The sequence below is a fragment of the Sinocyclocheilus anshuiensis genome, unplaced genomic scaffold (assembly GCF_001515605.1).
Source record: "Sinocyclocheilus anshuiensis isolate Anshui unplaced genomic scaffold, SAMN03320099.WGS_v1.1 scaffold694, whole genome shotgun sequence".
Taxonomy (NCBI): Eukaryota; Metazoa; Chordata; class Actinopteri; order Cypriniformes; family Cyprinidae; genus Sinocyclocheilus; species Sinocyclocheilus anshuiensis.
The window spans coordinates 450496-464357 of record NW_015542477.1 but is presented as its reverse complement, the minus strand read 5'-3'; the positions used below and the strand labels follow the sequence as shown (position 1 = coordinate 464357).

Below are 13862 nucleotides of genomic sequence, written 5' to 3'. Positions count from 1 at the left end.
CTGTGTTCGCCGGTCACTTAGGCATGCAAAATAAACCATAGTAAAGCTGGACACTTTCTCTGGATCTCACTATTTCCTTAAGACAATGACAGTGAGCAGTCCAAGCAGCCAGAGGCAGGGTTACGTAATCTGTTTTAGCTCATGATTTCACTCGTGGATTAAAGCCATTTGTTTTAGAGTACCATGGCATGTCCATCAAACATTAACACTATAGTGTATATATGCTTATGCACATTAATAAGGGTGGTTAATACTTAAATGAAGGGAGGAGCTTTATAATCCAATCATAATAATATGCTCATCAATCACTGACACTGAGCTTATTGGAAAAAGTTTGAATGTTTGTGAAATTTTAGCAAATCATATAAATAAACTGTTTACCATTATATTCTGAACTGTTTTGCAGACTTTTCCCAGAATCATTTTATGAATGATAAGCTGCATTTGGACAATTTGACCATATTGCAAATTAATGAATTGTCTTTAACTAAATGACGCCCTCTGTTGGAGTTACAGTTTTATTAACCTGTGCTAGACTTACACTATACTTTTCCAAAGTTTGGGGTCAGTAAGATTTGTTTTTGAAAGTATTAGGCTAATACTTTTATTCAGCAGATATGCATTGTAACTGATTACAAGTAAAGTAAATATTGTTTTAATGTTAAGGATTTCTAGTTCAAATAAATGCAATTCTTTTGAATTTTCAATTCATCAAGGAATCCTTAAAAAAGTATCACAGTCTCTGAAAACATATAAGCAGCACAGCTGTTTTTATAATTAATAATAATATAAAGTATAATAAAATAAAGTATTAATAAAAAGGAGTAATCATGCTGAAAATTCAGTTTTGGTATCACAGGAATAAATTACATTTCAAAATGTATTAAAATAAAAAAAACATTAAAATGTAGTATTTCAATATTACATTTTACTGTATTTTGATCAAATAACTGCAGCATAAGAGACTTTTAAAAACATCTTACTGACCCCAAGCTTTTGAATGTTAGTGTACATTCCTTTGCTTCATTTCTGACGTGAATTTTAATAAACAAAGGACTTCAGTGGAACATTATTTTAATAGAAGAACCAAAGGTCAGTGAAGGCCTCTAAGCACATGTAATGCTTTGTCATGAACGTATTCAAGGCGTCTTAATCTTTTTGTCCTTTTTAATTTGAAAGGATCTTCATCTTCATTCAAACACTTTGAAAATCAGCTGTTTCCTATTACAGACCTACAGCAAGTTTTAAGTGAATGCAGTTGCTCATGAAAGAGGGACTGAATCATCAGTTTTATCCGAACTGTCAAGGGTGGTGGGTGAACATCAGGCAGCCTCCAGCATTTGGAATAATAATGAGCAGAATTTAAGCCCGAAGGATTTGATAAACCAAATGTAGTCAAACCATATTTTCATGTTTTATAATCCAGGAACACAGAATTTATAATCACTATAATGTTTGGAGTACACAAAACATATGACTTTTTAATGTGTTTATTTTTTCATTGTAAGTAAAATAGGATAGGCTAATTTTCCTCTTTAATTCATCTTCTGGTATAATAAAAGTGTTGAAAAATATGTTTACATAAGGAATTAGTAGTGTCTAATTTACATTTAATCTACATAACAGGTTCTCATTTGGTGGGAACAAGAAGAAAATTATGTTTTTAAAAGTTCATGTGAACACTTGTTTAAGCTACATTTGAAATAGTGTCCGCATTTACCATGACAATATGCTTCGATTTGTTTGGTTTTAAATGCATTTATGTTTGTTATCAACTAAATGTTAACTATTTCCTGTAAACTTAGGAGAATGAGTTTGTATTACTATAAAATCAACTCATAAAAAAGAATGTGATTTTCGCTCTTGCCTGCGTTCTTCTAGCGCTGTCTAGTGGCCCTTTGTCGCAACAGCAGTCTCTCAATCCCATCCTGCACCGCGAGCACCGCGCCGACTCTGAGTCCGACTCCGAGCTGTCTGTCTGCTGCTGCCAGGGGCGGACATGTTGGGGCGGCCTGCTGGAGGACGGCACCACACATATTTCTGATTTTACCGGAAAAACTGACTGCAAAGCAGAGACGGGACACCATGGATGCCGTCAACGCTTTTAATCATGAGGTGTGTGTGTGTTCAATAAGATGAAACGGCTGTAAAATGGCGGTTTGTTGATCACAAGCGTTCAATGTGTTGCAACGGCCCAAGTCAGATGAAGGCCTCAGTGTTTAAAATGCGCAGTTGCATGCTGCCAGGTTGAATCTAGCTGTTCATACGAAACTGCCCTTTCGTAAATGTTAGTGTAAATGCTTAGATCTGTGTATTATGGTATTTTAAACGCCATAATAACAGGCCTAATCGTGATAATAGACAGCATGGTCTGCAATTGGTCACTTTGCCTGTTGGTTTCGGCTTTTTTCTACGCCTGATCTAACATGTATGAATACACTTCTGTGCTAAAGTTATAAGATGACGTAAGTTACAAACTAACAGTTAGTGCTCGTGTTGTTTACAGTCTGCGCTCTGTGTGTGTAGGTCCTCCAGCGTAACGTTTAAGGTTCATTCAGGGAACATCCATAACCTGTTACAGTTCTTTCTTTCAGGAACTTTATATTGTTTGCTAGTCGAGATAAACAATTGTGGCCGCAAATGGCTAACTTAATTGTCCAAAATTGTGACAGAATAATTGTAAAGGTACCGTATTCCACAAAAACCATCATTTTCTTAATGCCCATGAAGTTTTTGCTCCCAAAACAGTGAAAATGTAGTTGCAAACGACCATTTTCTATCTTTTCTCTGGCCCTTTAAAAGTATTGTTTTGTTACCTGTACCTTTAAGAAACATGCAAATGCATTTCTGTTCATCTAACCTCCGCCTACTGTAGTTCAGTGTTTATCAGTAGTCTTGCTGGATGCGAGTTTATGTAAATTTGGGCGGTTATTTATTTGCAAAGTGTTAAAGTTAAAAAGTGTTCATTTTTCCAAACTTACAGGTGAAGTTTGCAGTTTCTGCACCACAAGCCTCACTAAAACTGAGATACAAAAATAATGATTGTTTTCAATCACGTTTTCACACACGCTTGCTCTTGTGTTATTGGGCAGCCAAATTGATAGTCCCTCCCCCAAATTCACGCCATTGGTTTAGCGAGTATGTCAGGACTGGTCAGGATGCTTAAAGGGATAGTTCACCCAAAAATTTAAATTCTGTTCCAAACCTGTAAGACCTTCGTTCATCTTCGGAACACAAATTAATATATTTTTGATGAATTCCGAGAGAGTCACCCTGGCGCCATTTTGGAGAGTATCACATACGTAAACAACGTATGCTGTTCCATGTCAGCAGCACCGTACACAGATACATTGTTTACGCTTTGATCTGAACGTAAACAACGTATCTGTGTACATATGTTCTTTATGTATGTGATACTCTCCAAAATCGCGCCAGGGTGACTCTCTCGGAATTCATCAAAAATATCTTAATTTGTGTTCCGAAGATGAACGAAGGTCTTACAGCTTTTAACAACAAAGTTGTTATTTTTGTTTTCTTTGCACACAAAAAGTATTCTCGTAGCTGGATTATTTTAACGATGTCCTTGCTACATTTCTGGACATTGATCGTGTTAGGATCCTTGCTGTCTATGGGCGGATCTGAGAGCTCTCGAAATTCGTCAAAAATATCTTAATTCGTGTTCCGAAGAAGATCGGAGGTCTTAAGGGTTTGGAACGACATGAGGGTGAGTAATTAATGACAGAATTTTCATTTTGGGGTGAACTATCCCTTTAAATGTAGTGCCACAGTGCCCGCCCACTTTTTCAGCAGCCTTGGTTCCAGAAGTATTTTTTCCATTAATTTTTCTTAGTCATTTTTAAAAAGTCTTTGTTGGGAGCTAGGAGGTGAATCAAAACATTACAGACCTGAGTAGGTAATACATTTAAATTCAAACTTACTTCACTAACGTTAGAAAAGTATGTTTTATATAGTATAAAAAATAGGTATTATGAATGAAATTTGTTAAATTCACGTGACCTTCCAGCATCAGATGTGTTGCTCCATTGCCATTTATAAATCCTCTCCCGTGGCCTCATGGGATAATAAAGTGTTCATGCACACTTCAGAATCCCGCCAGAAGTAGTAGGTCATCCAGGTACTTCTCGTTTTTCGAATACTTTGAATCGGACATACTACTCTTTTGGTGTACTGTTTTTCGCTTACTATGTAGTAGGGAAGTACACAAGCGCAACTTTAGATTTGATTATGCATTTAGAAACCATAAATTTTAAGTTTCTTGCAAAATATGCATATGTACATATATTAAAATAGGTTGAGAGTGTAGGAAGACTGACTATAACGTCATTCACAGTCCTCCATTGTAAGTGGGCGGGTGTAAGTGGGGAGTTCTTTTGGTGTGGTTTGTTTGATTCTCAGAGTGGAGATTTTTTTTACAGAATGGGTGTTTTGACTTTGCATATTAAGATGAAATATGGGGAAGTATTTCCCCGTACACTTCCCTTTTCCACAAGAAGTTCAGTATAAGCAAGTCTGAATGTGCCATTCAAGGATATATGAGTATTTGAGTCTTTGAATAACCATATTTGTCAACAATATTCTGGTGCATCTGTATTTGTAAATGGTGTCTTAAATTATAAAGGCCTTTTGTTAATCCATACCAAAGCTGTTTTGCTTGACAAGAAGCACAATTTGGTTAATTTTTAATATAAATATTTTTTTAAATATAGTGTTTATAAGCATATTCCTTACAAAAACAGAGATGGGATGAGTTGCTAATAGCATGCTACTTTGAGCCATACTGCTGTATTGAATTCTGTACGTATTTCATGTATCATGGGATTTACATGGTATGTCCATAAACCATGGTGTAATACCACAGTATCTAAAAAACAGCAATATCATGCTACTTTTCATGTTTAGTTAAAATGATATCTCTGCAAAACCTTGACGTTGCTTCCACTCTAACAAGTATTGCCAGCATTTTTAAGATTTCAGTGTGAGCTTACCCATTTATGAAGTTTCTATATTTCACTTCAACCTCACTTGCATTACATGCCTTAACATTACTTTATGGCTTCATTGCAGTTGTTCTCCTTGATGGACACCAAGCCTCCCATCTCGAGGGCCAAGATGATCTCCATCACCAAATCTGCCATAAAAGCCATTAAAGTAAGTTGATCTTGAGGTTGAAGCGCAGTAATCACACCCTTCACAACTGATACCTGATGCTATTGGGTTAAAATATGATACAGTATGTGTGTTTTAGCAGAGTGACACATTTGAAACCCTTCCATTTAATCCTTTTTTCTTTTTTGCGTCTTCCAGTTATACAAGCATGTTGTCCAAATCGTAGAAAAGTTCATAAAGAAGGTAGGTGCATATCTGGTCTGAATTCAAGATGGATGATTGATGTTTGTGTTCATTTACTGAATGCTATCTTGTGCACAGTGCAAACCCGAGTACAAAGTACCAGGGCTATATGTGGTGGATTCCATCGTGAGACAGTCACGGCATCAGTTTGGATCAGATAAAGATGTGTTTGGACCTAGGTTCACCAAAAACATCACAGGAACATTTGAGAATCTTTGCTTGTGTCCCACAGAAGATAGGGTGAGAATATCCAGCAATACGCCTATTTATACATTTTTTTTACAGCTTTTTATTCAGTACTCTTGTTGTATGATTTAAATGATTCTCACTTTATAATGTTTCTCTTCCTTCTTCAGAGTAAGATAGTGAGAGTGCTGAACTTGTGGCAGAAGAATGGAGTGTTTAAGATTGATGTAATCCAGCCTCTATTGGACATGGCTGCTGGATCCAGCAGCTCAACAGGCTTAGACAGCGGCCCTGATGGGGGTAAGACACTGATGTGTAACATTGTGAATATCCTATTTTAATGCACTTCTTATCTGTTACGAGATTTGTTTTGTGATACAAACTTGTCTTTCTGGTCGCAAGTATGAGCAGCAAGACAGTAGCAAATGTTTGGGGTAAGTAAGATTTGTTTTGCGAGAAATTAATGCTTTTATTCAGCTATGAAACTCTAAATTTATCAAAAGTAACAGTATAGAAAGATTCCTATTTCAAGTAAATGCTGTTATTTTGAACATTTTATTCATCAAATAATTAAAAAATATATATATATCAAGGTTTTGACAAAAACAAAACAAGCAGCTGAACTGTTTTGTTGAAAGTTTCTTGAGCACAATAAGCATATTAGAATGATTTCTGGAGTAATGTCTGCTGAAAATTCACATTCACAGGAATAAATAACATTTTAAAATATATTACAATCAAAAACAGTTATTTTAAAAAGTAATAATATTTCACAGTCTTACTGTTTTGCTGTACGTTTGATTAAATAAATGCAGCCTTGGTGAGCTTTTTCAAAAACATAAAAAAAACTTACGGACTCCAAACATTTGAATTGTAGTGTAGATGTGTTAATAGTGTCTCTAATTTAAGCCTCAGTATTAAAATGGTGTTAGAAATTTTTTTCTTTCAGTTAATTAGTTCAAACTGTTAATTGTATTGTATCGACTCAGAACTCTGATTCTGTGATTTGCATGCATCATCAATGAAAATACCTTGTGGGGCATTTGTCTTGTTTTAAAAGGTTTTCCTTTTTACATTTAATTTAGAGTTTCCTACTGACATATAATAAGTTGATTATCAATGTGTTATTGCAGCATCTCCACAGTCTCCGGTGAGGGAACAAGAGGCTCATCCTGTGGTGACGCCAAACTCGATCGCAGCAGCTGTGCCTCCGCTTCAGAACTCAGATGCCTTTGCGGCTGTTGCTCAATTTATTCAGTCTTCTCAAGGACAGCAGGTTAGTCGACTGAATGCACTGGGTTTCCTGCATATCAGTTGTTTGGGAAGGACAAAGCATTTAACACCTTGGGATGATTTTAGCATGAAAAAATAAGAAAGAAATCATGAAATAATTTTAACCCATTCGGGATATTCATGTTCACTGTTTTCTAAAGCTTCAGCAGATGCTTCAGAACTTTCAGCCGCCAGAGAAACCTCAGTCTCCAGCTGTGGACAATAACACGAGTCACCTCCACCCACAGGCCCAGGCTATGACTGCCTCCTCCACCCTCACACATCAGCACATCCATCACGCACCACAGCCTGAGGAGAAGAAAGCCACCTTCGACAAGGTGAAAGTAAGAGATCAGTTGTTTTTTTCAACACTGACCATGTCAGATACATCAGGAACAGGGGACCCCAAAACCAGCCCGATATACCAACCAACTAATTTACTTTGATATTGTGTTGGTTTGCACATCCCTAGTTGGCCTAAAGTCACTGACATTCTTTTTCATCTTCATTCTTCAGACCCTTCTGGACCGCTTTGACTATGATGATGAGCCAGAAGCGGGTGAGGAGGCAAAGAAGGATGAAACGCCGTCTGTCCAACCTGCTATGTAAGTAGCATCTCCTTTACCATATTTTGAACGCTGATATACAGTATATCACAGGGCTCGACAATAAGGACTGCCCGATGGCCCAGGGCTAGCGTGAAAGACGTTCGGGACAGTAGACGGATTTGTCACTTGCCCAATTGGGCCACTGCAGCGTCGTCACGAAATTTGATCATTTGCATGTATTTTTAAGACTTGTTAATTAAAAAATTCAAGCGATTAAAAAGCATTTAGGCGCGAAAGACAACTCCTTTCAGTACTCACTCGCTGTGTTCTGTGTGAACAGCGCGCGCACAGACAGCCGCGTATGTCAAAATACCCGTCCTGGCAAGTAATTTTGTAGCTTTAACAATGATTAATCTAAATTGAATTTATACACTGGAGTACAGATGTCAGACATTTTTTGTTTTATTTCAGACTATCTTCTATTCCGTGCTTGCACACAAACTGCACTGCAATTATTTTCCCAATGGCCATTTGTGTGGAAATATTACTATTATAATTAGTCTGTATACGGTCATTAACAGAGGCCAGAGATGCTGAAGACGGACACAAAGAGGAAAAAATAGCTACTGTAGCAGACAGAAAAAGATCACTGTTCACGATGCACGAAATATAGGAAGAAAATCCAAATACTGAATTTTATATGAATGTTTCTGAGGGGAACTGACTGTTTTCAGAAATGTCTTTTCAATGTGTTTTCATTTTGTCTCTGTATAATGCATTTAAATTAGTGTTAATAAGTGCAGGCTGCTGTGTTTACAGCGGTAACCAAGGAAACGCTGTATTACTGTACCATAAGCGCCGCCTGCTGTCAGAGAGTGAATCTGCGTCTCATTCAGCCCGTCTGCTGTTTCTGTTTCATACCGATGTTTTCTGTAGTATGATTTCACAAAGCTAAAGTCAGGTCATTCTGTTTTTGCTTCAGATTTTGATATTATACAGTCTAATATAAATCAAAAATTGCACATGATTTTTTTTTTTTTTTCAATTCATGATTAAAATGCAGTGGTTGCCTCTAATTTCAAATGGCTATGAAAAATCAAGGTGCAACACAGAGTGAAGAATATGCAAATGTTATTTTATGTGATTTTTCAATTTCTGTACCTGAACATCTACAAACATAAAAACCTAAAGCATAATTTCATTTCTATCTTTGTGCTATAGGCCTATATTTAATTGTGCTATTACTTGTACTTTGTTCATTTGTTATTATTTACTGGCTGTCACTTGTCTTTAATAATGTTTAAACTTTATATTTATGTTTATTTTTGGCAAGTGATTTTTGCTGTGGTATCGAAATTGAAATAGAGAATTGTAAAATTTAATTGGTATCTAAAATATTGGTGTCATATAAGCTTATTTATTAGAATACAAGATAACAGATCAAAAACAATGATAACAGCAACTATTTTACTTTTTTGTGGTAGGGCCAGTGAAAATGTTGGTAGGGCAAGTAAAATTTTTTACCACTGGCCCGATCGTCTGACCGAAATAATCCTTAGCGTTGATCCCTGTATCACCTGCTGAGCTTGTGCAGAATTTTCAGTGTGTTATTTCTTCGCAGAGGATTTCATGAGCAGACCGTCCCAGGATTTCCTCCAGCCAATCAGATGCAGCACTTTCAACAACATATGATGGCTGTATCACAGCGGCAACAGGTAGATTACTACAGTGCTCTTATATGGAGACATTTTGGACTGACATCTGATTTTAATGACATTTTCCTGTAATTTAAAGGGGTCCTATTATGCTTTTTCACTTTTTCAACTTTAGTTAGTCTGTAATGTTGCTGTTTGAGCATAAAAATTATCTGCAAAGTTAGAAAAATCAAAGTCCACCTCAAAAGGAGATATTTTATTTAACAGAAATCACTTTTCAAAAACTACAACGAACGACTCGTTTGGACTACAACGCATATTTTCCGGGATTTGTGATATCACAAATATCGACGAATGGGATGAGACCTGGTTGAGCTGCACTAGAGAAGGCAACGAGTGTTATCACTATGTCGGAGACACGCTAGCTTTCCCAAGGCAGACGAACTTAGAGTGGTTACAATCATCCGGGTTTAAATCGTGCTCAAATTGATTTGATTTTGACGCAATATTTACACTGAAGCTCGCAGGCAGCTATGGTAAGGGGCATGACATTTCCCGACCAGGCGCCAAGTGCTGCCAATCACAGCACACACTAGCCCAGCTAACCAATCACAGCACATTTCGTATTTCAGAAGGCGGGCCTTCATTTGATACAGGAACTATTCGAGCCGTTCATGCCAGACTGGGGAGAGAGGTGTTGTAATAATGTAAAATATGTGAAAAATAATGTGTTTTTCGAACAACCTAGTATGAGAGCCTGTTCTAGTACACCCCCAAAACAAAATCAAGACTTTGTAAAAGAGCATAATAGGACCCCTTTAATAAATCGACAGTCACGTTTTGGTTTTTATTGTTGTTGTATGCTCAGGTTGTTCTACCTTCAAATGGACAGGTCCGAGGCTTTGGTCTTATGACCTCTCAGCCCTATCCAGACATGATGCCTCAGATGGGGCAGCCACATGCAGCTTATCCGCCTCAGAATGACACCTTCAGTCAACACATGGCTGGACATCAGCATCCGGTAAAATCATTTTGGAAATGAACAATTAACTGATTCTTAACTGTTAAGCTGCTGTAGAATTTAATACTAATCTCTGACAACTTGTGGCACAGGAAATGATGAATTCAGATGCATCGGCTAGGCCTTACCCCGATGGCAGGAGGTCACGTTCAGGGTCGAGGTGCGTACAACAAACCACTGTCCTTATGAACAACAACACTAGTCCTCGTGACAAGGTTAAATGTTGTTGTTGTTTTTGTTTTTGTTTCAGATCTCCTAAAAGAAGAAGGTCTCGGTCCAATTCCCGTACCAGACGAATGCGGCATCGGCGGTCGCGCTCTCGTTCTCGAGAACGACGGCGTCAGTCACCTTGCTCGCGGTCTCAGGAAAGAAGAGAAAGAGAAAAGGAAAGAGAACGAAGACAAAAAGGCCTTCCTCCTATAAAGAATAACACTCTCAGTGGTAAGCAAGGCCACTTTCACTACTGTGACCACTAGTCAAGTCGATGCAGTCGGATTATGCTTAATTGCCCACTGTAAAGTACGCATAACACAGTATTAACCTTCTTCCTGATGCCAGTGTGGAATTGTGTATCTCTCTCTTTCAGTGTGCAGTACTACTCTATGGGTGGGACAGCTGGATAAAAGGACACAGCAGCAGGACGTGGCCTGTTTACTAGAGGAGTTTGGGCAGATAGATTCAATTAATGTATGTTCTTGAGAATTAGGGGAACATAAGATGATGTTGGATTTTTGCGCTGAAGTCTCATTTGATCTTGTCTGATTTTGATAGATGATTCCTCCTCGTGGTTGTGCCTACATTGTCATGATTCATCGTCAGGATGCCTATCGAGCCCTGCAGAAACTAAGCAGAGGTCCATACAAAGTCAACCAGAAAGCCATGAAGGTATCAGATGATTATTTTAGCACAGACTGATAAAAATAAAACCACATAAAAAGAAATTAAAAACTTTGTAAATGTTTTTAAAAGAAGTCATATGGTAATCAAGACAGTAAAACAGTATTATTGTGAAATAATATCACAAATTAAAATGACTGTTTTCTATTTAAATAGTTTTTAAAATGTAATTTATTCCTGTGACGTCAAAGCTGAATTTTTGTCTGTCACATGATCCTTCAGAAATCAATCTAATATGCTGATTTGCTGCTTAATTTGGTAATTTAGTGTTCTGATTTTATTATTATCAGTTTTATAATCAGTTGTGCTGCTTAATATTCTTTGTATGTTTTTCAGGGATCTTTGATAAATAGAAAATTCAAAACAACGTAAATAGACCTTATAAATACCTTATCTTTACCGTCATACAGTATTAATATCTTTTAAAAATCTTAATGACTTAAATCTTTTGAACAGTATTATTGGTATTTTTTCACAATTATTATATAACTGTATTTTCCAGATTGCCTGGGCTTTGAATAAGGGCATCAAGGCTGAATTCAAGCAGTATTGGGATGTGGAGTTGGGTGTATCCTATATACCATGGTCCAAAGTAAAGATGGAGGACCTCGATGTGTTTAGAGAAGGAGGGATGCTGGACCCTGATACTCTTGCACCAGGTAACTATTGCAACCAGTTGTTAATAATTTGTCTAGGCATTGAGCTCACATTGTAACTTATTGTTTGCATGTTCCTGCACAGAATGGAGAAGCTCTCAGATTGAGCTGGAGAAGGCTGAAGAGTCTCAGAACGGCAGGCCTGAGGTGGGAAAAGTGGAGGAGAGCCCGACTATAGTACCTATGCAGGTAACTCATATTGCCCTGGTTCCTCTTCCTAAAGTTTTTAGATTTGGTCCTATTTATTCATTTTTCCTTCTTTTGTTCTTCTTCAGGTTCCTCCTGTCCAGCCAATGGGAGCAGTCAGTGTCCCACCTCCAGGATTCCCAGGACCCCTGAACATCCCACCCCCCTCTTTCCCACCTGGGGTTCCCCCACCCCCAGGTCCCTTCATACGGCCAGGCTTTAACCCCATGCAGATGCCACCAGGTACAGAAATACTAATGACACAATGTTATTAAGCGTGTTATCAGGAGGATAGATGTTTTGTTTTCAGAGAAGTATTGTACCAGTTACTAACACATTATTCTTTGTTTCAGGATTTCTCCCCCCGGGTGCCATGCCGCCTCTGGGCGCCACTGGGCCTCCTCCACCTGCAGCAGGTATCGGCATGCCTCCAGGTGGGCAGACTTTATTGTATAAACCCTACCTAATTTTGTTTTTATAGGCTTGACCAGTAAACCAGTGTTCAGTTTCTTCAAATTTCCCATCTGACCTGATTTTTTTCTGCTGTAGTTGGCAGCTCAGTTGAAGACCTGTCGAACGATCCAGCAGGTATGGGCCCAAGAATCAACAGCGATGGAACAGAGGGATTCAACTCAGGTGTGTATTTGTGTCTGTGTCTCATTAATCACAAAATATTATGAAATATATATTTAATATAGTCATGCTGTTTTTTTTATTCATGTGTCTTTGTGAAGTCATTTCATTGTTATATCATTAACTCCGCAGGAAACCAGGTGCCTCCTGGAGGTCCACCAGGGATGGGCATGCAGTCTCCACCAGGTCTTCTAGGTTCAAGGCCGGGAATGATGCCTCTCCAGCGGCCCCCAGGGATGCCGCTCCCACACATGCAGCGCTTCCCCATTCCACCTCCTCGACCTGGCATGCCACCCATCCCACCACAGATGATGCCACCCAGGGGTCCACCTCAGATGATGCACCGCGAGCCACCACCCGGGGGCTTCGGCATGCCGCCCCCTCCTCATGGCTTCAGGGGCCCTTTCCCCCCTCCCGGACCTCCCTTCATGAGGCCGAGCGGACCCAGACCAGACGGGCCAAATGATCACGAGGCGAGGCCGTTCAGAGGCGAGCGCCCTGGTTTAGGGCGGGGCAGAGATCGAGTACAGGACTGGTACGTTGGGCGGCGCCCTTTTGGCGAGGGTCGTGGCGGTGAGAGGCCGGATGGTCGTGTGCGATTTGGAGGCTGGCACGAGGAGCCGGAAAAACGAGGCGGATGGGACCGAGAGAGGGAACGCAGGGACTGGAGGAGAAGTCCGGATGGAGAGAGGGATCGGGATAGAGGACGGGACGGTGAAGAACGGACGAGGCGCTCTGCAGGAAGCAGAGAGAGGAGCACACGCTGGGATCGAGATGATAGACTCGATCGACTGGGTCTCACCAGCATGGAACCCAATGAGAGACTTGCAGCAAATACCAACAAGCCCAGTGCAAACACTACTAAAGAACTTCCTGAAGACAAGCCCGATGTTCCAGCACCTTCCACCGCAGCCACAGCAGAGTCTAAAGCCTCAGAACCTATAGCAGAGAACAAAACTGCCGAACAAACACATACGGAAGAGTCATAGAGGCCTCTTTATATGTCAAGACCATATGAGCTTCTCACATGTCAGTGCTAATCTTGAATACTGCTGGCTAGAACTCAAAGTCTAATGTTGTGGGTTGCTTTATGCATATGATGCTTGGTTCCTCATCCCAAACCAAGTTTTTCAGACTTTATAAAGCATCTTTCGGCAAACGTGGAGCGTTGCCTTGTGAATTTATTGTCCCACCTCAGTAAAGCTTGAATGTTGTATTAAGACTGAAGATAAGGAAAAGAAACAATTAATGATTCTGCTGTAAATATGCTAACATTACTCGAATGATGTTTGTAGATTTTGACTGGCCGTTTTTGGTTTTTACTTTACAATGATATCCCTGTTTAGTTTTAGTAATGGAAACATTGACTAAAATAAGATATTAAGACCCTTTTGCTGTAATGTTTTCTAACTTAATGTTTACAACATACAAAAAAAAA

The 13862-nt window shown here is 39.0% G+C and overlaps 1 protein-coding gene across 4 annotated transcripts in view; it reads left to right on the top strand.

The window, feature by feature from the left end:
• The first annotated feature begins 1923 nt into the window (after positions 1–1923).
• The window catches only part of LOC107693920 (splicing factor, arginine/serine-rich 15-like), a 16947-nt gene continuing 5008 nt past the window's right edge, over positions 1924–13862 (top strand). The window contains exons 1-20 of one of the 4 annotated variants that reach the window (XM_016493465.1): positions 1924–2115; positions 5086–5169; positions 5326–5370; positions 5449–5610; positions 5727–5856; positions 6690–6832; positions 6990–7166; positions 7345–7433; positions 8998–9091; positions 9900–10052; positions 10145–10212; positions 10303–10493; positions 10639–10739; positions 10824–10937; positions 11452–11608; positions 11691–11794; positions 11881–12034; positions 12145–12225; positions 12341–12427; positions 12557–13178. In XM_016493465.1, the coding sequence (XP_016348951.1) occupies positions 2086–2115; positions 5086–5169; positions 5326–5370; positions 5449–5610; positions 5727–5856; positions 6690–6832; positions 6990–7166; positions 7345–7433; positions 8998–9091; positions 9900–10052; positions 10145–10212; positions 10303–10493; positions 10639–10739; positions 10824–10937; positions 11452–11608; positions 11691–11794; positions 11881–12034; positions 12145–12225; positions 12341–12427; positions 12557–13178 (2786 nt within the window). In that variant the 5' untranslated portion in view covers positions 1924–2085. Of the gene's footprint in view, positions 2116–5085; positions 5170–5325; positions 5371–5448; positions 5611–5726; positions 5857–5958; positions 5991–6689; positions 6833–6989; positions 7173–7344; positions 7434–8997; positions 9092–9899; positions 10053–10144; positions 10213–10302; positions 10494–10638; positions 10740–10823; positions 10938–11451; positions 11609–11690; positions 11795–11880; positions 12035–12144; positions 12226–12340; positions 12428–12556; positions 13824–13862 lie in introns of those variants that run through there. The other 3 variants (XM_016493462.1, XM_016493461.1, XM_016493464.1) reach the window with 3 other exon arrangements.